The sequence below is a fragment of the Psammomys obesus genome, unplaced genomic scaffold (genome assembly GCF_907164565.1).
Source record: "Psammomys obesus unplaced genomic scaffold, mPsaObe1.curated_primary_1811, whole genome shotgun sequence".
In the NCBI taxonomy this organism is placed as follows: domain Eukaryota; kingdom Metazoa; phylum Chordata; class Mammalia; order Rodentia; family Muridae; genus Psammomys; species Psammomys obesus.
Window position 1 is genome coordinate 25156546 of NW_026595981.1, and position 24124 is coordinate 25180669.

The 24124-nt window shown below is 40.9% G+C and overlaps 1 protein-coding gene across 1 annotated transcript in view; it reads right to left on the minus strand.

Annotated features, from left to right (window-relative positions):
• The window catches only part of Brca1 (BRCA1 DNA repair associated), a 64463-nt gene that overhangs the window by 18394 nt on the left and 21945 nt on the right, over nucleotides 1-24124 (minus strand). The window contains exons 8-14 of the mRNA XM_055619709.1: nucleotides 23801-23874; nucleotides 22467-22580; nucleotides 18360-18436; nucleotides 12650-12821; nucleotides 7598-7727; nucleotides 4788-4966; nucleotides 1767-2050 (exon numbers count right to left, since the gene is read on the minus strand). Coding sequence (XP_055475684.1) covers nucleotides 1767-2050; nucleotides 4788-4966; nucleotides 7598-7727; nucleotides 12650-12821; nucleotides 18360-18436; nucleotides 22467-22580; nucleotides 23801-23874 — 1030 coding nt within the window. The remainder of the gene's footprint in view (nucleotides 1-1766; nucleotides 2051-4787; nucleotides 4967-7597; nucleotides 7728-12649; nucleotides 12822-18359; nucleotides 18437-22466; nucleotides 22581-23800; nucleotides 23875-24124) is intronic.

Below are 24124 nucleotides of genomic sequence, written 5' to 3' on the forward strand. Positions count from 1 at the left end.
TGATTCTGAGTTTCTTTACAGGATGACAGCCCACTATCCTGTAATAGATTTATCAGCTTACATCTCATAAACCGAACAGTAACTAGCCTTATATAGAAAGTTCTGCTGTAGCTAGATATATATAGCTTAAAACCAAGACTTAACTGATAGTTACAAAGCACTCAAGGAAAGATATTTGTACAGTCAGTACAAAAAATAAAATATCGGAAGAGACTATCTTCCCAAAAGAAATCTAGTCTCTTAGTTATTATCAAGCAAATAAAAATCAATAGGCAGTAAAAGAAATTAACCAGATCCATTACAGGCACAGTTGACATAATTGGTAGCTACTGTTTGGTAAATAAGCTTGTTTACCAAAGAGCGTCATTTTCTAACCCTTGCTGCCCACACAGACATTTATATGCCCCTTAGTACAACAATGGAAGACAGCCACCTTTCATGCTGCCTTACTTACATACTGCCACTGAGCACTGGAAAACAGCATGCTGGAGAAGCTAATGCTGCCCTCCTCCAACTTCGAGGCTGCCCTCTGCCAGTGTCCTTAGCAATTCTGAACTGGTTAATTGCTGAAATCCCAGCTTTAAAACAGTGTTCAGTTAGACAAGCAACTGCTGAAAAGATCATCTTAATACAGGCTTCAGAATTAATCATGTGTAATACAGTCAGTGGCTTTCATCATAAATTTAACACACTTCAGCAAGTCTGAATAGAGCTCAAAGTTTTCCTCTTTGCTTGTTTAAAGAAAGCATGTACCCAAGCTACTTGTAGTTTAATCTGCAGCTCAGAATTGCCCAAGGCAAAAATGATTAGACTACTCTAGCTAGCTCTAAAAAGCTGAACTCACAAAACAAAGAAATAGGGAGGAAAAATTTTCAGTGAACAAATGGGAGTTCTAGATGTGTAAGCAAGTCCATCAAGAGCTAGTTAAACAAACACAAGTAAGAATTTTCACAGCAAATTGCTGTCTGAGCATGGGATTGTGAGGTGACAATACCAAGAGTTATTATCCGGTACTTATACATTTTATCTATCAGGACAAAGCTTGCCTTGTCTTTTCAGTAGAGGACATGTGGAGCCACTGAGAATTCATGCTGAGGCACCACCTGTGGAGCGGTTAGGATGTGGATGGTGCACAGCCCATGAACACTTCAGAATGATTTGGTTGCCTCTCGGTATGCAATAAAAATGGCATCTACTATTAAATCCAATTGATTGTCTGACATGTTATCATATATTGTTATAACAGTTAATTATAAGAGAAATGAATTTCCCAGAATGCTTGAAATGTACAAGCGATTTAAAGAGAAACATGGGTTCAGTGAACTTATTGTTATTCCCATCTCTGACACAGAGAGCCATGAAGGTACCCAAATCCTCATAAGCAAGGGGGTGCTACAGGACAGATAGGAAGCACAGAGCAAGTTATCATCAGCCAAGATAGAGACAAATCCTGGAGAAATGGCTCTGTCTCGGAACCAGTCTACTTTGAGTTACACATGTTCCTAAGTTTACTTAGATGTGAGCCGAGGAGGGAAGATGATGCCTTCTGAAGAGGGGTGCTATATCCAGTTACCCCCACCTTTGATAAAAACAAATCACCACCAATACATAATTCAAACACTGTATCATACCCTCAAGGTGGCTAGTATTCAGTAAGTATTTCCTCAAATTCATTTCTTCCCACAGGTTTTTCATTGCTAGTACTTATATTAATTAAGCAGTCTAAGTCAAGTCCCTGCCATAGGGATACATATGAACACACTCACTGCTTCTTTGTGGGTCAAGCCTGATACCACCATGGATATTTCTGTATGGGTTCTTTCTTCTGAAGATGTCAGTTCTGGCTTTCTCTTGCCCAAAGCCTCTAGCCCTGCCGTATCAGCCCAAGCAGCAGCGGGACTCTTGGAAGACCCAGCACCTTGACACTGGGATATTTTCGGTGCAGAGGTTGAAGTTGATGTGCAACCACGAGCTGGCTCTTTAGGGGACTCAGACTCGGAGTTTCTGATAGAGAAAAGGCTGATTCCAGATTCCAGGGATGGGGTTCCTTCTGAAAGGAGAGAAGTTTAACTTAGGTGGCAATAATGCTGACTTCTAGGTTCCAGTCTCTGCAAAGAATTTAAAAGACCCATTAAGTTATGTTATTAGAATACTGTTGGTGAAAGCAATGTGCCTTAATTTCTCTAAAGAATAACATGACATTATATGTAAAACAAACAAAACCCCTCACATAACATGAGGTTGAAGAGATGGCTGTTCTTCCAGAATACCCAGGTTTAGTTCCCAGCACCTTCATAGTAGCTCAAAATTGCTTCTAATTCAAATTCCAAGGCACCATTCTTCTGACCTCTAAGTACCAGGCATGCATGTGCTGCACTGACATACATGTATGTAAAACACACACACACTTACTCCAACAGAGCCATTTTCATCCATTATAGTTCTCTTTTAACATTTACTTATTTTGCACATGGAATCCAGAGGGCAACTTGCCCAGACATCTCTCTGGCCTAGCCATTACATTTTATACTTTGAAAATGAATATACTTATTCATTCATTCATTCATTCATTCATTCATTTATTTGTTGTGTCTATGTGCACATAATATAGAGGCCAGAGGACAATTTATAGGGTTTGGTTCTCTCCTTACACCCTAAGAATCCCAGAGATTGAACTCACAAGTCATCAGACTTGGTGGCAGTGCTCTTACCTTATAAGCCATCTTGCCAGTCCAGTCCAGAAACATTTACTGTCATGAGGCCTGGTGGCATAGGCCTATAAGCCCAGCTACTTGAGGCTGAAGCAGGAAGCTTACAGGGTCAAGGCTTACCTGGGCTATATAGCAAGTTTAAAGTTATGCTATACTTTAACTTATTAGGTGAAATAGGGTCTTGTGCTGGGTGGTGATGGCACATGCTTTTAATCCCAGCACTTGGGCGGCAGAGACAAGCTGATCTCTGAGTTCGAGGTCAGCTTGGTCTACATAGTGAGTTAGTTACAGGATGGCCAAGGTTACACAGAGAAATCCTGTTTCGAAAAAAACCAAAGAAATAAGGTCTTATATACTGTCACTAATGAAACTGGCCTTGAACTCTAGGTGAGGCAATCCTCCTGCATCAGCTACTCAAGTAACTGAGGCTACAGACGTGTGCCACTACATTACATTCAATAACTATATTCTAAAAATAAAATTGACCAAAAAAACTAAAGAAACAGCAATTATTATTATTATTATTATTATTATTATTATTATTATTATTATTATTATTATTGTAGAAGGTCTTACTAAGTAGCCCTGGCTAGCCTGGAGCTCACTATGGAGACCAGGCTGGCTTTAAACTCAGAGATCCTTCTGCCTCTGCCAATCAGATACTGAGACTAATAGGTGTGTGCCACCATGCCTAGCCGAAACTGCAATCTTTTATTAGTAGTAACTGGACAGGGATAGAGGTGATTTTAAATATTCTTATTTTGTGTTTATTATATTGCCCATTTTGGGGGCAGTCAATATACAGGACTTTCATTAAGGAAAAAAAGGTTAAAAATTATAAACCTTTACATCTTTCACTAAATCAACAAGAACTAAACTAATAAACAAGCACCTAAAAACAGCAAACACATCTTTAAAACATTTTAGAAAATGCAATGATCAAGAATTAAACTAGGGAGCTGGTGGTAGGGGTGCTTGCTTTTTATCTCAGCACTCAGGAGGCAGAGGCAGGTCAATCTTTGAGAGTTCCAGGACAGCCCGGTCTACACAGAGAGTTTCAAGATATCAGGGCCACAAAGAAACAAAACAAACAAACAAACAATTAGGCTGAAAAGATGAAAAGAACGGCTCAGCAGCTGAGAGCACTGGCTGCTCTTCCAGACAACCTGGGTTTTCTTCCTAGCACCTCCTGGCATGTAACTAGCATGTAACTCTAGCCCCAGGATATCCGCCATCCTCTTCTGGCCTCAACAGGCACCAGGTATGCATGCTGTGCACAGACATACAGGTGGGCAAATACCCATGCACACGACAGAAAAGTAAATAAATCCTAAAAAAAATTAAGTTAGGTAAGAACACAGCCAAAATCTGATGCCAAATGCTGTTTTTTTTTTTTTTTTTTTATGATTAATATGTTTTTGGAGAGTAATTAAAACCTTTCTTTACTGATTAAAACTTTGATTTACAAGTCATAAAATATAATCACTTTACTAAGTGATTTCTGAAGTATAAAAGATAGTCATTTATATTCATTAAAAATAGTTCACTCTGGGGCTGGAGAGATGGCTCAGCGATTAAGAGCATTGTCTGCTCTTCCAAAGATCATGAGTTCAATTCCCGGCGACCACGTGGTGGTTCACAACCATCTACAATGTGAACTGATTCCCCCTTCTGGCAGATATAAATGCAGATAGAACACTTACATACATAAAATAAATAAATCTTAAAAAAAGATTTCTTAAAAAAAATACTTCACTCTGGGATGTGACTTATTTTCCAGTAAAGTACAGGCCTCTAACTTTTTATTCTAGGGTCTCAAGATTCTAACAGTCGAAACGAAACATTTAGATGACCAGACTACAATGTTCAAAACTATCCACTATGGACAGACTTACAACTGTGATAATTTTCAAGTAAACTCAGATTGCAACTCGTTATTTTTCAAAAGTATACTTACATATTTATAATAAACACCCATGATAACCCAGTGCATTTGAAAGCTGACAAACCAGAACAGCCTTTATCAGGATACAGAGTGAAATAAAGTGTTTCTCCATTAAAAAGGTGAAGCATTACCTAGATCTTGCCTTGGCAAGCAAAACTGCCCTGTTAAGTTCTGTGGTTCACATGACTTCTCCAATTCAACAGCCTGAAGGAGCTCCTCTTGAGATGGGCAGTTTCTGCTCTGAAGACCCCCAGAGCGGCTGTGTGCAGGGCACCTGCTGCCTGTCAATGGAGATTTAAAAGGGGAAGGCCTGGAAAGATGGATGAAAGAAGGAAACCATCACCACCAATTCAGAAAGGCCTAATCATAACTCCTCGGCAGCCAAAGCATGAGTGAAACATCTCTCTGTCACAGAAATAAGGAATGATCAGCAAAAAAGAGCCCACGCGACAGCCTAGGAGCCTGGATTCATGCTGCCTGCCAACATGCCACTGCTGACGTACGATATCTCCCCTTCAGGGCTGGTCTGAGGCAGTATATCTCAGAGCTGTTTAGAAGCATGTCAGCAATTTTTTCTTTTGCCAAATATCCACTGTGGCTAATTCAGATTCTATACACTATTCTACTTGAGTCCAAATGCATGTGAGGCCTCTTATGAAGATAGAGAACTGGGTAATGCTGACATCTTCACATTTTATTTCTACTCAATTTTGGAAGAATTTATAATATCCCCTTTATTTCCTGCCTTTTAATGTCCGAAGTCATTCTAAAAACAAGATGCTGGGCTGCAGACATGGCTCAGCAGTTAACCACACTTTTCTTCTTGCAGAGGACCTAGGTTCAAGTCCTAGCACACACATGATGTGCATAGCTCCAGCTCCAAGGTGCACAACAGACATACCTTTGAGCAAAATACTCACACATGCAAAATAAAATAAAATAAAAGCCAGGAGTAGTAGCACATAAATGAAAGTCAGTCTCCTGAGGTAGAGGCTGAAGGTCACCCTTAACTACAAAGTAAGTTCAAAGCCAGCCTGGACTACCTGAGACCCTGTCTTGAAATACATACACAAAAAAATACAATTAAAAACAACAACAACAACAACAAAAAGGTCAACTATCAGGGGCAGGCACATACCTCAGTGGTAAAGCAGTTTGCCTAGCACACCTGAAGGCCTGTATTTGATTCCCCAACACACACCCTAAAAAAGTCAACCATTACACCTTAATAATTTATATGTCTAATGAGTAGTTCCTCTAGTGTTTTGAGTGGTTATGACTTACTATGCCAATGAGATACTTACCACAAAACATCACTTTAGTACCCAAAAAAGGAGACTCCCCCCACCTTTTGGAGGGGGTTACAATCTCAATGCCAGCTTAAAAATAAGTTCTAGGTTAAGTTCAAGGCCAGGGAAGGATGGCATTGTTAGAGTATTGACAACCTGTCCGCATTCCCCAAAAGGATATATATACATACTAGGGATTCAGGAAAACAAGAGCTCCTTTGTTTCTTAGAGTCCTAAGATGTTTGTCCTGATAGGTATAAGTATCTCTGAAAATAAAAGCAGGCTTTGGTGGTACTTTTCTCTAATCCCCAAATTCAGAAGACTGATTTGACAGTCTCATTATTTTTTTTCTGTATAGTTTTTATCAAGTGATTTAAATATATATCCTGAAACAATATTTTTAATATTTCCCAGAGTAAATGAACAGACTTCTAGGAAGGCAAACATTTCAATTAGGGCAAGGCCTGCCTGGAGCCGTCTGTCATCAGCTCCTAAGCGTGTTTTAGTTTTAGTTAATTCTATTGTATTCTCACCTTTAAAAGAAAGGCCAAGGGGCTGGAGAGATGGCTCAGTGGTTAATAGCACTGTCTGCTCTTCCTAAAGGGCCCGGGTTCAATTCCCAGCACCCACATGGCAGCTCACAACTGTCTGTAACTCTAATTCTAAGGGATTTGAAACCCTCACACCAATGCACATAAAAAAATAATAATTATTAAAAAAAAGAAAAAGAAAAAGAAAAGAAAGAAAGAAAGGCCAAGTGCTTATTTCTTAGGTTGTGGTTTTGTTGTTTAAGCCTTGTACACACCCAAAAAGGCTGTATCCAAATAAACAGAGGAATGTAACCTATGATCACTAAGTGTCTGTAATTGTGTACACCCAGTATTCTGAAGGCTGAAGGAGCATTATTGCAAGTTTGATGCCAACCTGGTGAGTTCCAACAAAGTGAGTTTCAGACCATCGAGAATGACCTTGTCTCAAAAACACCCCCAAACAAAGCAAGGAAAAGAAAACAGGAATTGACGCTGAGTAGCCACCTTGATTTTTCTCTACCTTATTTTGGAGACAGGGTCTCTTCTGAGAAAACCAGTTTCGATAAACTAGCTGGCCAACAACACTAAAGAGCTTCCTGTCTTTGTGTCCCCGAGCTGCCGTTTTAGGTTTGTTTGCTGCTCCTGGCATTTTTTATATGAGCGAGGTGCACGTGCATGCATGTGTGTGGGTGTGCTTGCCTGGGTGGGTGAGCGTGGAGGCTGGAGTCTACCGCTATAGCTCTGTACCCATCTCTCACTGCACCCAGGATCTGCCTATCTCCGTCCCTGGCCCAGGAACCCTAGCACAGGGTTATAGGTGTGCAGCTTCTAATAACTTTTAGGTGGGCTTTAGTGACTGAACTCAGTTCCTCATGTTTGCATTGAAATCACATGATTGAGTCATGGCCCTAGCTCAGAGATTTTTTTGTTTTCTTTTTGATTTTTCAGGACAGGGTTTCTCTGTGACACCCTGGCTGTCCTTGAACTCAGAGATCCCACCTGCAAACCAAGTGCTAAGATTAAAGGCACACGCTACCACTCCTGGCTTGATGGAAACAAAGTTAAGAGCAGGTCAGTGCAAGCAAAGATGTCACCTGGATGCCACAGACTGACGTCTCTTACCTTCCCACTTCTGATTCTTCTTCTGTACTGGTGGAACCGCCGGGATGTTGTGGCTGGAACTTGTCAGCAGAAGGGCTCTTTGGATTGTGGCTTACAGGGTTCTCATTAATGTTCTCTGAAGTTAAAATTGCTTTTAATAGAATGAGAAAAATCTATTTTACTTATTTGTTCTGATGGTCTTAATTCAGGTGAGGATATTGATTTTTTTTAAAAGCAGTAATCTAGGACAGTCAAACTGATTCTTTTTTCTTTTGTGTGTGACAGGACCCTCGTGATTCTCTAGCCTCCATCTTTTCAGCATAATTTACCAGTGTGGGCCAGCATGAAAGTCAGTGACAGGACTGCAAGGATGACAACTGAACAACTGATCTTTCTGCCTTTACCCCTCAAGTGCAGGGTCCCAGCTGTGTGCCTTCACACCTGACTGTATGTAGCAGTTGTGGGGCTCTGCTGGATAAGGCTGAAGTCTGACATCTCTGGATAGCCATTTATTTGCACTCTGTCTATGATGACAGACTCCCTTTTCTCAGCAAGGTTCTAAAAGTCTCCCCTGATCTGGGTGACCCCACATTTTGTAAGGAGAGTCATATAGCCTTCAGGGAAGATTACAGAACAGACCCTTTCCTGATAAGGAAACCACTCTAGCAAACATCTGGGAATTCTTAGAAATGCTCCACCCTGCTAAGGATCCTAGTCCCCAGCAGTGACTTCCAACTGAACTTGGAGATTTCCCCCTCACCTATAGGATAATTACGTACTGTATTTTCCTTCTTGTGAAAGGACCAAGCTACTGCATGGAAAATGAGACAGCACATGTAAATCAAGTATCCTTGAACCACTGACCCCAGGGAATCAAACAGACTCATCCTTGAAATCCCTCCCACTGCTCTAAGGTTTATAAATCCCTGATTTCAGATAAACATGCTGCAAGCTCACCAGGCATGGGTTTTCACCACACTTCCGCACCTCTGCAGTGCTGAGCACAACAGCTTAACCAAGAACTGTAACATTTGCTATAGCCATAGGCTTTGGAAAGCCCCAGCTTCCACTGCCACTGGCAATCTCATTCTAAAAGGGCTGAATTGTAACACTATGTGGAAAACTTTGACACCCCAGCCTAGCACATGGGCCTTGGGGTAGGCCTCGCCCTAAAATGCTCAAGCTGTCCCTGAGAGAAACAGAGCCCCCATTCTTTGTCCGGAAGCCAGCTCCAGGACCCTAGTGGATCTCTGAGTTAAGGTTAGCCTGGTCTACAGCTACAGTGTGAGTTCCAGGATAGCCAGGGCTACACAGAGAAACCTCGTCTGGAAAATCCGAAAAAAAAAAAAAAAAAAAAAAAAAAAAAAAAAAAAAAAAAAAAAAAAGAAAAACAGAACAGAATGGTTTTTTTTGTTTTGTTTTATTTTTTTTTACTAGTTTTATTTTTTCAGAACAGGAATGTTAAGACTTTATAAATAGTTATTCAGTTACCACAGGCTGAAAACAAACTAGCTTTGAGTCTTTCTTTTTTGGCCCTGCGTGATAAGAAAACAAGAATATATAATGTATTCTTATCTCTGAAGCAAACTGAACTGTGCACAAATCTCTAGTGCCAACAAGAAAGCCAAAGTATTGAAATCACAAAACACACCAAACACAACACAGGACCCGGCTGGAGCATTAATGTGTTTGTGTGTGCACAAGTGAGTATAGGCTGTGTGTGTGTGTGTGTGTGTGTGTGTGTGTGTGTGTGTGTCTGTGTGTGTGTGTGTGTGTCTGTGTGTAGGCCGTAGGAGGAGAGTCAGCTAAAATGACATTTGCCTCACACTTTCAATCACTATGAAACACACACACCTCTACCTCACGGTACTGGTTGATAAGGAATCTTGAGAAATATAAGGAACAAATAAAGAAAGGCACAGAAATAGGAAAATCATAACAGACCCAAGGTAAGGCTCTGGCACATGCTACTGTGCAAAGTAGAAAAAATATTCAAACATCAAAAACAATTAATTGAAAATTAAATATCTTCTATCCATTTAAAACCACTAAAATCTAGGAATGAGAGTGTATACCTTTAATCCTAGCACTTGCTATAAAGACAGAGGGGCATTTCCAGGCTAGCCAAGGCTACATAGTGAGACCCTATCTCAAAAACAAACAAAGCCCCAGGGCAGTGTTTAACACCAGAACTTGGGAGAGACAGGGAGGGTCTCAGTGAGGTCACCCCAGTTTCCACAGGGAGTCCTAGGACAGCCTACAGCACCTGTCCAAAAAAAAGACAACCCTTTCCCCCGAAAAAGACAGTGGAACCAACTGTGAGCCCCCTACTCAGGAGAATATTGAAATGTCAGAAACAGTTCAAAAGCGGAGACTCAGGGGTTAAGAGTACTTGTTGCAGTGGGACCCAGTGCTGCCCACATTGCTGTGCTCAGGGAGGCAGAGGCAGGCGGATCTGTGTGAGTTCGAGGCAGCCTGATCTACAAAGTGAGTCCAGGACAGCCAAGGCTACACAGAGAAACCCTGTCTTGAACCTCCTCCACTCTCACAAAACAAACAAACAAACAAACAAACACCCACAAAACTTGTTGCTCTTGCTGGGGACTTGGGTTTGGCTTCTAGAACGCACATGGTGTTCATGTAATATCTTACAGCCACCTGTAACCCTGAAGCCCTGAATTTGGATCCTAGCACCTGTTATAAGTTAGGTGTGGCTCAGGTGCACCTGTAACCCCAATGCTGGGGGTAAGGGTGAGAGGTGGGGAGACAGGATTGCTAGGACTTCCTGGCTGCCAGTCTAGCCATGCAGAATGCAAACTCCAGATTTAGGGAAAGACTACCTCAGAGAAGTAAGTTGGAAAGTAGGACATGTCATGTGTGCACGCTTGAACACACACATGCACATACACTACATACATACACAGCACATTCACCAAAAAAGAATTATGATTAATTAACACTAAGATAACATCAGGAAGAAAATGAACCATGCCAGGAGCCTCTGGAAATCCTCCATATGTGACTGTGCCCTTTCTTTAAACCTTAACACTAGCACTTAAGTCTATATCAAAAAATATCTTTTTGTTTGTTTGTTTTTTGAGACAGGGTCTCTCTATGTACTCCTGTCCCAGAGCTCGCTATGTAGACTAGGGGGCCTTAAACTCATAGAGATCCTCCTGCATCTGCTTCTCTGAGTGCTGGGATTAAAAGTGTGTGCTACCAGGCTCTTCTAAAAATATCTTTAAAAGGTAAAGGAGATTGGGTTTCTCCTAATGCATCAGCCTAAGGAGAGAAAGGCTCAAAACTGGAGTTGGTATTGTCAGTCAAGTATTTTAGAAATGAGCCACAAAGAAACATTTTTATTCTTTTCACAAAGAAACATTTTATCTACAGATATTCAGTTGGGGGGAAAAAAACCTAGCATGTATGCCAAATGTGAGGTAGTAGGTTTAGGCAGCTATTCGAAGCTAGACAGTAACAATTCTTATCTTGTGCATTAGCAATGAAAGTCCCATCTATTTTCACAATAACAGTGACAGTACCCCAAAGATAACTGTACTGGGGATGGGACTGTTTCATTATCTGGTGATAAACTAAATGAAGATGCAGTAACAAAGAAAGTATTTAAGGGAACAGACTCATTTTGAATCAGTGCCATAGCAACAGAGTTCCCAGCTTCCCTTGCACGAGCTACTGTTTCTTTCAGAATATAAAAATATTACAAGGCACATGTGGAGACCAAGGCCACTATACTGAATAATGAACAGTGTTGAGGCTCTAAGAGTCAAAGGAAGGCCTCAGGGCCCCAGAGGACTGTGGAGGAGATGCTGAAGGAGTAACCTGAGCACCAAGACTGGTGGGACTACTGCGACCAGAAAGAAACTCTGAGAGGGGCTCACCACCTTGGTCTGTGCCCAAGCACCAACTCCTCCTGTATGTGGCCTGCCAGACACAAGGCTTCTCTAATGAAAACTCTTACTCCTGATCCCTGTGCCTCGACCCCGCAAGTGCACACATGACCACCAAACCCCACTTTCCAAATGAAAACGTAAGGAACAGCTCCTGAAATAAAAGGTCTCTTCCTACAAATCAGAAAACACCGAAACAGGTCTTTGCTTTGTGATCTATCACTATAAGGAGTACATCTGAGTGGTTTTTATTTTCTCATGGCTTTCTGGAATTAAGGGGTCACTTACCAACAATCTCCCCAACAACTAAGAGCAAGAACTATTTCTATTTGCTGTGGGGTCTCCATAGGCCCCCTAGAAGGACATGAACGAATGATTATCTTGGGTCCCTCTGAAGGGTACTTCACTTGTAAGCAGGGACTAGAAATAAGGTTCCCAAATTACTCAGGGAACAACTTAGTAAACACGGAGTAAGCAAAGATCACTCAGTCCTCACTTCTTGAAAGAAACAGAGGTTAAAGAGGGCAGAATTTTGCTTATGATACTGGCATTTGTTCAGTATTACAGACCTGTGTAGAGGGATTTTAATCCAGCAACATGGCTACATTCATCCCAAACAATGAAGTTTAGTAAAGTTAAGTAGTAGAAAGAAACAGCCATGTTTGAAAGTGATATCTAAATGAGGCAGACAAAGTAATGAATTAGAGAAAGATTTGACAGAATAGGATATGCCCACATGAGAATAGAGAGGTGACTTAAAAGGAAAGAGAGAAAGACAGATAGACACAAAGAGACAGAGAGAGAGAAGGCAGTTTTACAGAGACAGGCTATAGAGAGAACAAGCTAGACACAGGTCAAGACAGATGACCCAAAGAATGAGAAGGAGCCAGAAGATTAGAACAGATTGCTAGAGTTAGTCTCAAGCCAAGCAGACTAAAAAGTTAGAAGCCGAGAGAATCAGTCAGTTTAGAGAGGAGCTTGAGCCAGAACAGCTGAGTTGAGCCAGCTAGCCAGCAGGAGTTCAGAAAGGGCTAGAAAGGGCGAGCTTTGAGCTCATTCAGCAGTAAGTCTCAGAGGCTGAAAACACTCTAAGCCTAGGCTAACAGACGGAGGCTGGAAGCTTCTGAGATGACACCGGACAGGTGAATAAAAGGTATTTACAGACCTGTTCCTGATATGTTTTCTTCTGGATTTGGTAGGTCTTCTGGGGAATGAGGGTCAGCTATGAGGGAAGGGGAGTGGACAGAAGGCTGGTTCCCATGCTGCTCCAGCACAGCTTCCAGGTGAGCCATTTCCTGCTGGAGCTTTATCAGGTTATCTTTCATGGTAGCCTTCTGCTGTAAAACCAAAAGAGAACACCAAAAAATGTCACACACTTTTGAGGGACGTGTCATAAAGTAAAAATGTCACACCAACTAATTTCAGCAAGAGAACCAAAATCACCTAGTATGGATTTATGAGTTCTGGTTGAATATCTTTTAATCCAACCATGTGGTTGGATCCAGCTCATGTGGTTAATGACCTTGAAATTATCTCAGAATGATGTTGAGAGAGAGAGCATTTTCCAATTCTCCCAAATAGACTTGCTTCATTGTAGCTCATTATTTTCTTTTAAAAATAAAGAGGTTGCGGAAGGGCGACGGTCAAGGACACAGGATGGGACAGGGGACACAATGATGGATACAATAACAGTATCTTAGGCTTAAAATTTGCAGGAATCTGTTAATATCTTACATAAACCATGTTTCAAAGATTCGGTACTGTGAAATAAGAATTTAATTAGTTTGCAAAAAAAAAAAGTATGCTTAAATTAGGTTATGGATGTTTTGTCTACATATGTATGACTAATGCTCTCAGAGGCCACAAGAGAGCATTAGATCCACCAGAACAGGAGTTGTGAGCCATCATGTGGGTGCTGGGAACTGAACTCAGGTCCTCTGTAGCAGCAGCAAGTACTGCTAACCACTGAACCATCTCTCTAGCTCCTGATATAATTTTATTTTTAAAGTATCTGTAAGCTAAGAGTAGAGATGTGCTCAGCACAAAGTATAGTTTTTTTAGATTTATTTATTTACTATGTCTACAGTATTCTGCCTGCATGTATACTTGCACACCAGAAGAGAGCACCAGATCTCATTGTAGTTGTGAGCCACCATGTGGGTGCTGGGAATTGAACTCAGGACCTCTGGAAGAACAGCCAGTGCTCTTAACCTCTGAGCCATCTCTCCAGCCCCCACTATATTTAGTTTTTAAATGGATGAAGTATTGAATAATTTCCTATAACACTCTAGAAGGCCTGTAACAGTTACTGTTTTCAATTCAAGAGAATGAAATCTTCTTGAACATGAATTCCTACTGTTTACTGTTCCACTTCAGTAAGTTACCTAGCTAGGCAGTGGTAGTGCCTACCTTTTACCCTAGCACTGGGAAGGCAGAGGTAAGTGGATCTCTATTAGTTCAAGACCAGCCTGGTCTAAAAATTGAGTTCCAGGATGGCCATGGCTACACAGAGAAACCCTGACTTGAAAAACCAAAAAGAAGTTGTCTAAACTGGGCATAGTAGTATACTCCATTAATCCCCAGCAACTGAGTTGAGGCCTATCTGGCCTACATAGTGAGTTCCAGACTAGCCACGGCTACACAGTGAGACCCTGGCACAAACAAACAATCCCATCAAGCTAAAATATTTGACAAGCAAAGAATGTAGGTATATAAAGAACTTCCCAAAATATATGTCTCTTCACCACTTTCAGTAGGAATGTTGTTTGATTTTTAGTGGGGGAGGAGAAAAATCAGTTTCATCTTCTCTTTCTTCTGACCTTTGAAAATGACTTTGCTCTCCACTAAAAACAAGCCATTTAATTTATAGTTCTTAAGAGACTTTCATGACCAAAAAAATGTATTTTCAGCTTTACTCTGAGACTGTATAGCTGTCATAGGGAAGCCAATGCCACCACGTGGTACCCGTGAGTACTGACATCACTGATCAAACCCTAGCCAAGGTCCTACATCAGATTATCAGACCAATGCTGAATTAGTCCACCCTCAAACTTCTAAGCAGCCATTAAACACACCAGAAAATCAGAAAGAAAAAAAAAAAAAAAAAAAAAAAAAAGTAATTGGAGTACTGGTGTGGGGACTTTCTTTTGTGTTTTCCTATAGAAAGGGATGCATACCTTAGGCAAATTCTACTATAGGTAATTGCTCAAATGTATCAGGGAGGGTAAAGCCATGCTTGTTACCAAGCCTGCTGGATCCTAATTCTGAAAATATCTCTCTTATTCTTCAGTTCTAGTCCCACAATGCTACTCTCTCACTTTAATATAGCTGCAATACTTCCAAAGTTCTCTAAAAGCCATGTTTATCAAGACTCCTTTTCCCAGTAGGCCTTAAGTAGCATAACATGACTCAGGTAATAAGTTAGTATTTTAGAACACTGCCCTTAGGACAAAGCCCAAATTCCTAAAGACACCATTCAAAAGTCCATGCACACCTAGGTCTTGTCTGTTATTTATCCCCAGCATTTCCCACAGGCCACGTATTGTAGAGACACTGGACTAGTCAGTGATCCCCAGGCACTCAATGCACCCGTGTCTTTGCCTCCGTTGCTGCCTCCCCTCTTTTCCCATTTGGTAAACAATTCTCATCTGTCAAAGCCTACCTCAAGTCTCCTTGGGATGTCCCGGCCAATAACTGTCTATCAGAACAGTGCACCTCATTCCTTGCCTCTGGCTGCCAATGTATCAGTATACTCAGGGCACACACAATTTCCTTGATGTGAGAAGTCTTCCCTTGCTTACTTTATTTTGTTTCTAAGACAGGTCTATGTAAACCCAGGCTAGCTTCAAACTTGATTCTCCTACCTAAGGTTCTCTCATGCTGGGAATGCTCAGGTCTACAAGGTGTGCAACACCAAGCCTGACCCTAACTGCCTATCAGAGAGTAAGTTCTCTGCAAACATTTAATGCAGAAATGAATGAATGACTGAATGACATCTTTAGGTTAAAAAAATAGGGGAGAGGTAGGAGGGCTGGCAAGATGGTTCAGTGGGTAAAGGTACTTGCCACCAAGCCTAAGGACTTGAATTTGATCCCTGGGACCTATATGAGGAGGAGACAACCTTGCATCGTCACCTGTCTGCTGGGGAATACACACGTGTGCACACACATACCCGCTCACCCCAGGAGCATCAAAAAGGTATACTAATGATATCAAATGCAGCATTCTGTATCATCTATTACTCCTCAGTTTTATGTGAACAGAGGGGAAAGATTCCATTTCAATCATTTTGCTTATCTGTGCTAGTCAGATAAAAGTCACCTGTTTTAAATAGATACTTGATACAAAACAATTTAAAAAAATGAATCCTGAACAAATAATGAACATATTTCTGGCAATAAGATCAGAGATACAAGAAACAATGAAGTAGTTTCTTGAATGTCAAATATAATGCAGTATGGCTAAGACAGATGGAATAAAAAGCTAGAACTTAAAAAACAAACAGCCAAGGGACAGAATTAGGTGACAGACATATTGACACAGCCCCAAATCTAAACCCAGAAAGGACCAGAGGAATGGAACACAGGTCTTTTTAATCAACTTGATCATCATGACAATCTTGCAAAAATAGAGAATTTGAGTGATAAATAAGATGCAGAATGGACCGTTGTCTCAATGTTTCCTCTCAATTTCCACAGGCTTCAGGCCTAGCATTTACTCTGAACAGAACATGGTCAGTAGGAGGCAAGTCCTTTCTATTTGTCAGCCTCACAGCAATGCCAGCCAGGAGTTAGAAGACTTAAATACCGGACACCACCTAGTGTTGGCAAAGAAACAGCAAAGTGGAAACTCCAAATACCGCAGAAGGTAGAAGCAGAGTGGCTTACTCCTTCTAAAGAACAGCGTAATGCTATGTATGTATCATACATCAAAACCATCAGAGATAGGGGTAAATATCCAGCAAGCAGGATGTCTACTAGAGTGGTGTGTCTATAAAACCTTAGGCAGCAAAGGAACAAATAATAGAAATCAAACAATTGAAAGCTACTCAGTAACTGAAAAAAGCCAGACATGGGCTAAAAAGATGGCTCAGCAGTTAAGAGCACTGGCTGTTCTTCCAAAGGACCTGGGTTCAATTCCCAACACCCACATGGCAGCTCACAACTGTCTGTAACTCCAGTTCCAAGGGATCTGACAGCTTCACATACACAAGCAGGCAGAATACCAATGCACATGAAATTTAAAAATAAATAGATCATCTTTAAAAAAAGCCAGACATGCTGGTGAGTTCGCATAACTCCAACATTCAAGACGCATAGACAGGAGGATCTCAAGGCTATAACAAAGTGAGACATCGTCTCAACAAATGGCCCTTTTCCAATGAGTCACTGAGATTAGGGAAGTAGCTCCATGGAACAGTGCTAGCCTAGCATAACAATTCCCAGTACAATTAATAAATAAGATTAAAAAGTCACTGACAAATTTTAATGACACAAAAAAGGGTAAATCACAATATAAGTATTTAGAATGTTACCTGAACAGTTTTTTGTTTTATTTTGTTTTTTTGAAACAGGGTCTCACACTGTAGCACTGGCTGGCCTGGTACTCAAAACATAAAGCAGCCTGGCTTAGAACTCATAGAGATCCACCTGCCTCTTGCCTCAGAAGTGCTGGGACTAATAGGTGTGCGCTGCCATGCCTGGCTCCTCTTCTGAGTTTTTGATGACAACAAACATGATGTTAAGAATACTAAGAACTACCAATTTAATTTAATTGGGTACTTTCTAGGAAGAGAAGAAAAACTACTCACAGGCTAACAGCTACAAGTGCATTCATACTTTGGAGAGAAACAAAAGCCACAACAGGATGATTCAAAAGGTTCCAAACAACTCCACTGGACCAGCGAGTTAGCTCAGAGCATACAAGCTCTTGCCACCACAGATGAGGACCTGATTTGATCTCCAGAAACAACACCCATAAGGTGTCACCTGACTTCCACATTTACCTTGGTGGCACACACCCCCACATAATACAAATAAATAAATGTTTAAAAAGAGAGAGAGAGAAACTGCCCATAATTCAGAGAAGAGAATGAGCCAATCAACTAAGATCACACAGTCAGACACAGAGAGCTCTAACCAACACTCTGCCAGAGCTGCTGCCTATTCTGCAGGGACCCTTAGAAGAAGACAGAGGGAACCCTCAGAAGTTACCCAGCTAGTGAGAGATAAATACAGGAAAGAAAGATCTAAATGAATATAAGGTTTGTAACACAAGTTTGGGATATTTTGGTGTTACTTTTACAAAATAAAAGTTAGGTGACAGAGCCAGGTTCTGGCTGTGAGAAAGATAATGTTTTCCCTAAGAGACTTCTCCTGCCATGGTGCAGAAGCACTCATACAATAGAGAGCTGTAGAGGTAATAAAACTGTTATTCTATTCAAAAGCAGCCAGTTACCTGTCTCCATTTCTAAGTTCAGGAATGAATATCAGGTAAGTTTCTCTCTAACAAGAAAGAGTTAACTTATAGTTCCTAACAAGCAACTAGGTTAAAAGACAAAAATAAAAAAAGAAATATCCATAACACAATGAAAGTGAGATGGCCTCTATTGCAAAGACAGCTCTGTAGGCTTCAGTTTGGTTCTGAGAATAAATACAACCCTTTTGATACAATACTGCATTCATATAATCTTACTATGGGGTTAATAGGTTTTAAAGTTCTGGCTACTCTATAGTGTTCAGCGTTCTACAATGAGCAAAATGGTGGATATACATACATAAAAAAAACTATTAAACCATGGTGAGTTCCACTAAGTGCTTAAAAAATAACTCGCTCGAGATACAAAATTAGTAGCCATAAGAATGTAGGATTTTTACCTGAGTGGTTAAAATGTCACTCTGTGAGCAGTCTTCAGAAAGGTTTGTTTCACTCTCATATCCAGATGCCACTTCACCTTAAACAATCAAACCAGAGGCCCGGATGTAAAGGCAGATCATGAACTCTGCAGCCTGCAGTGTCTGTTCCCTCCCTTTCACAGCACTTGCTTCACTGTCGTAGCAAATAAATGACTGAATTTGGGACACTGGATTTTTTTTTTCAGAACTCACATAGTAAGCTGGGGGTAGTGGTGGCTGCATACAATCCCAGATTTTGGGAAGCAGATCTCTGTTCTAGGCTAGCCAGAGCTACAGAGAGAAACCTTGCCTTAAAAAAAAAAAAAAAAAAAAAATCTGCAATAAAAACTAGAAGCAAGTCTACTGACAATCAGGTCATTCAAGTTCATTCTATCAGACATTCTTGTTGCATACAGCCATTAAAATATTTATTTTTATTATTTTTAACTATGCGCATGTCTGTATGCGCTATTATATATGAACGTGGCAGGCACCCGTGGAAGCCAAAGCATTAGATTGTCTTGCAGCTAGAGTTACAAGGGCTTATAAGTGCTTATGAGTCACTTGACACAGGTTTTGGCAACTAAACTTAGGTTAATTGCAAGCGAATACCTCCTTAAAAAAAAATGTGCACTGGTGTTTTGCCTGCATACATGTCTGTGTGAGGGTACTGGATTCCCTAGAACTGAAGTGAGCTGTCATGTAATTGAATCTGGGTTCTCTAGAAGAACAGCCAGTGCTCTTCATAGCTGAGCCATCTCACCAGCCTCCCTGAGTGTCTCTTAACCACCATCTCTCCATCCCCAGGAAGGACTTCTAAGGAAAAGAGTTTAAGTATTAGTTAATATAATTGTTGTACTTAGAAATCCATTTACTCCCCAAAAGATGCAAATATTCAGCTCACTTCTGTAGACTGTGCAAACAAACAAAAGAAACTACCTGAATCTGGGACTATACTGTCCTCTTCTTGATCATCATCTTCTAGGCAAGTTCCCATTTCATCATCTGAAACCAATTCCTTGTCACTTAGAAAATCATCCTCGTTCTCAGACTGCTGACTCGTTTGTTTGGAAGGATTAAGCAAGGGATCCTGGGAGTCTGCATTCGCAGTTGAGCCTTGGACAGCACTGTACTGTGAAGAGAACATGCTGCCAGAGTATTTTGGGTCCTCACTAAAGTGATGCTCCTGAGATGCCTCGACCAAGATCACCTCATTATTGCAGTCACTGACGCTATCCTTCCATGGCGCTAGGGCCCCCTCTGCTTTCTCTGACCGAGCTTGTGTCACGACACTGCTGACTCTGCTAAGTAAGTGCTGGAGGCAGGGAAGATCTTCATCCTCACTAGATTCACTCCCTTCTGAGGATTCTAATTTCCTAGATCCTCTATGAAAACGCCGAGCCAGCGATGCATGGGTTAAAGGGCTAGGGCTCCTATTGAACTCTCTTCTCTGAACACTTCCATTAAAAACAGCAGACTTCTCCATTACATCACCTTCACCGAAGCTAGTATTTTCCTGTATTTCAACATCATCCAACAGGTCATCAGGTGTCTCAGAACAAACCTGAAAAATATTATCACTTCTCATAGATTGTTCAAGATGATCTGAGAATAGACATGGAGAGAAGTCTGTACCAACAGTCTTGCCCTCCTGCTTCTTCATTTCAAGATATTTATTATAATCACTTTGCTTACAGACTTCAGGCTGCAAAAGATCCAATGGAAGCAGGGTGTTTACTTTAGACCCTCTGTTTCTATCTAGTTGTCCTTGGAAGTTTTCACCGCTGGAACATACTTCATTAATGCTGCCTGAGCTGGCTTCCTGACAAGCATTTCCTCCATTATTTTGGCTAATTGTATGTACTGAACTTTGAACAACGGTCTCATTTCCCACTGCCTTTTTAGCTGACAATGTACGCTTCTCAAGTCGTTCCTCTGACAGAGTTTTTCTACGGTCAGTTTTTATAGATGACCTCATGGGAGAAACTGATTGTTTAAGATATGAGTTTTGTGGAACTCCAGGTTTACCTGAGGTGCTGCCTTCACTTTCATTGCTTCTGCACTGAGATGATGGACAGAGCCCAGGCACTCCAGCACACAGTGTGTTGGCACCTGGCTTACCTTGCTGACGAAGCACAGGCAAGTCCACTGTGGCAGTAACTGCCTGTATATTACTGATTTCAGACTCTTCATGTACCTGATTTTCTTTACCTTCAGAAGTCACACTTGGTCTCAGCTCCCTTAAGGAGTTGAGTAGAGAGTGAGTAGAGACTGTTGCACACTCATTTAGGGGACTTCTTGGTTTTGAAAATAAAGCAAATGACTGACGCTTTGAAACTTGAAAGGTATTCTGCAAATATTGAGTATCAAGTTCACTCCCTTCCATTTCTACTGTCTCTGGAATGTGGTTAAGTTCGTGTCTCGATGGATGCTTAAAGCATTCTGTGGCACTTTCAGCATCTTTAGAACCACGGACAAGTTCCTTGGTGTTTTCACTTGCTACAAACTGAGTCAAACACTGAATTGACCCTGTTTTTGCAGATCTGACAGTGTTAGCATCCAGTACTGAGACACTGTTCTGAGTGTCATAATCAGTGTCAAGTACCAGTGAAACACTGGTACTCTCCTCAGATCTTTCAGTGGACAAACACTGTTCTCCGCCCAGCACAAGATCCTTGAGTTCCTTGGTGTTATCAGGCATTTTGCTTGTTTCAAGTTTCTCTATTTCTTTTCCCCGAGGGCAAGGCTTGACAGGCCCTTCAGGGTCACTTGGACCATCTGTGCTTGTTAATTTTTCTTCTGGGAAAGCATCACTGGCAGTTCTCTTTCTTACTTGTTCACTCAGCTCCTTCTTGGCTTCAGGTGCTGGTTCTGGGTCTGCTGTGAGTGGAGGCTTTCTAATGTGCCTGACGGGTGCTTGGTCGGAATTGTTTTTCTTTGTTTCTTCACTGCTACTAAAACTATCGATTTGAAGTTCAGCATGAGTAGGTGAGCTTGGATTCCTACTGACTGGTTCAACTGCAGGAATGCATACGGTAGAAGCCTTCCTCCTCAGCCTATTTTTCTTAGATGCATTTGAATTATAGACACTTAATTCTATCTCCAAATCACTTATACTGTTGCTTATAGGTCTGGCTTTTGCTGTGAAAGCAGACTCTTTTCCCAGTGACTCTACTGGATTAGCAGTTTTCTCTTCCTGAAGATCATTATTTTTTGTTTCATTTTCCTGACCATTACTGGTAATACCCATCACTTGGTCATTTGGCTCCATTTGGTCAGTTCCTTGATTTATATTTTCAGGAGTTTTTTGAACAATGGTTAAATCTGCTTTCTTGATAAAATCCTCAGGATAAAGGCATGTACTTCTCCTTTTACGCTTTAATTTATTTGTGAAGGGCTGTTCTTGTGTGATCTGTGGTTCTGTAGTAATACCTATAATTTCAGTCACATGGTTCAAGTGAGGGAGGCTTCCCTTTCTCTGATATGTTTTCCCAAATATTTTATCTTTGCTATTGTTCTTTCCTGGTTTGGAGAAGTCTCTTTCACTTTTACTCATTACAGCATGATGGGGATCAGAGGTTAGCAAGTCTGTTTTCTCTGAATTACTGACACATCCATCTACTTCATTTGAAACTTGTAAGGCAACAGCTGCTTCAGCATTTGATGCCTGCCTCCTGTCAGATGCACTGTCAGAAGTTAACACCTCACCAGTTCTGGAAAACCACTCATTCACTTTCCGAATGCTGCTATTTAGTGTTATCCAAGGAACATTTTGAGTAGCTCCAGAATCCTCAAGGCACAGATTTTTCTCATTATTGCATTTTTTTCTCCCACAGAGGGAATCAGCATTAGAATCTACCTTTTTCTCAGTGCTGGGAATCTGCCTGTTATTACATGTTTCTTTACTTTCAGCCCATCTGCTCTGTTGGCTCCTTGCTAAGCCAGACTGTTTGCTTTTATTACAGAATTCAGCCTTTTCTACATTCATTCTGTCTTCAGTGAGTAATAAGCTACTGTCTTCATGCTGTAATGAGCTGGCATGAATATCTGTGCCACATGGCTCCACATGAAAGTTTGAAACAGAAATACCCTGACATTTTTCTGGATGCCTTTCAGTTGCATGATTCTTAATAGGGTTCAAATCTTTATCACTGCATTGATGATGTTCAGTGTTTGTTATGTCCTTAGAAAACTCACAAGCAGCTGAAATATACAAAATGACAAGGTACTTAAAAATGGATTAGCATGAGAAAATATGTACCTAATACAACTTAGGAACACAATTAATCCACCAGCCTTATTTTTTTTTTAATTTTAGATATTAAAAAAATAATTTTAACTATATAAATGTTTTGCTTGTATCAATGTATGTCCATCACAGGTGTGCCTGGCGCTCACAGAAGACAGAGGAGGGTTTCAGATCCCCTGGAACTGGAGTTATGGATGGTTATGAACTAACATGTGGGTGTTGGGAACCAAACCCAGGTCTTCTGCAAGAGCAACAAGTTCTCTTAACCGCTTAGCGATTTTTCCAGCCCCAATCCACCGGCTTTGTTTGTTTATTTGAGACAGCGTTTCTCTCTGTGGCTCTGGCTGTCCTGGAACTTTCTCTGTAGACCAGGCTGGTCTTGAACTCATAAAACCCATCTACCTCTGCCTCCCAAGTGCTCAGATTAAAGGTGTGGGCTACTGTCCAGCTTTCACTGGCTTCTTTAGAGGAGCTGACATCATACACTACCAAGTATACTAAAGATCTAGTTCATATTCTTTCATGTAAGCCAATTAAGAAGAGTATGATATTTTCTCAAACACAATAATCAGACCATATCTCCATCCCACTACTCTTTTGATATTGAATTAAAGCAGATTATTTAATCAACAGATCTCCCGTTTTCTGTTTTGTTTGCAAACTCATGTACTCTACATTACAAACTAGTTGACAGCTGGGTATGGTATTCCAGTATTCAGAAGCTTAAGGCAGAAAAAATGCTGAAAGTTCAAGGCCAGGCTGAGCTTGTCTCAAAATTGATCTAAACAAAAACAGGTGGCAAAACCAAAATATTTCAACTAAGAGAAAAGGACAGCAAGGACTCATTGTATGTAAGGATATTCCCAGCTTGGGTGGCTAAACAAAAGCATGGTTAGATTACTCTGGATTATATTGAATTGTCTTTAAAAAAAAATTGCAGCATGCAGTTACACATATTACTGTAATCACACCAGTCTAGAACAACTCATTATCTCACAATGGCAGCTGAGAAAAAAAAAAGATATTTTATAATTCTTTAAAAAGATGCTGTGAATTATAAATGTAGATTATAAATCATAAATAAATTTGAAAAATGGTCCTCAGTTTAATCGAATTACAGAATTGCATCTACTCATTTCCATTAGTGTCAAAACGTCAGGAAGGCATGACTTACCCTTGGTTGCAGAATGCAGACTGGCCTCATGTCCAGCTCCTTGAGGGGTGACTTCTAACAACTGCTCTGTCACACTAAAGGGGAAAAGATAAGCCCTACTGAGAACTCCTAGTTGTACACTCACAGATTTGTCACATGTGCAAGATCAAATATTTTAGCCCCTCGAGACAGGGTCTGGAGAACTGAACAGATTGACTCACCTTCTGAAATCTGTTCTCCTTTAAGCAGTCACAAAGATCAGAGTAGTTCAGAACATTACTTTCTGGATATGCAAATAACACACACACACACACACACACACACACACACACACACACACACACA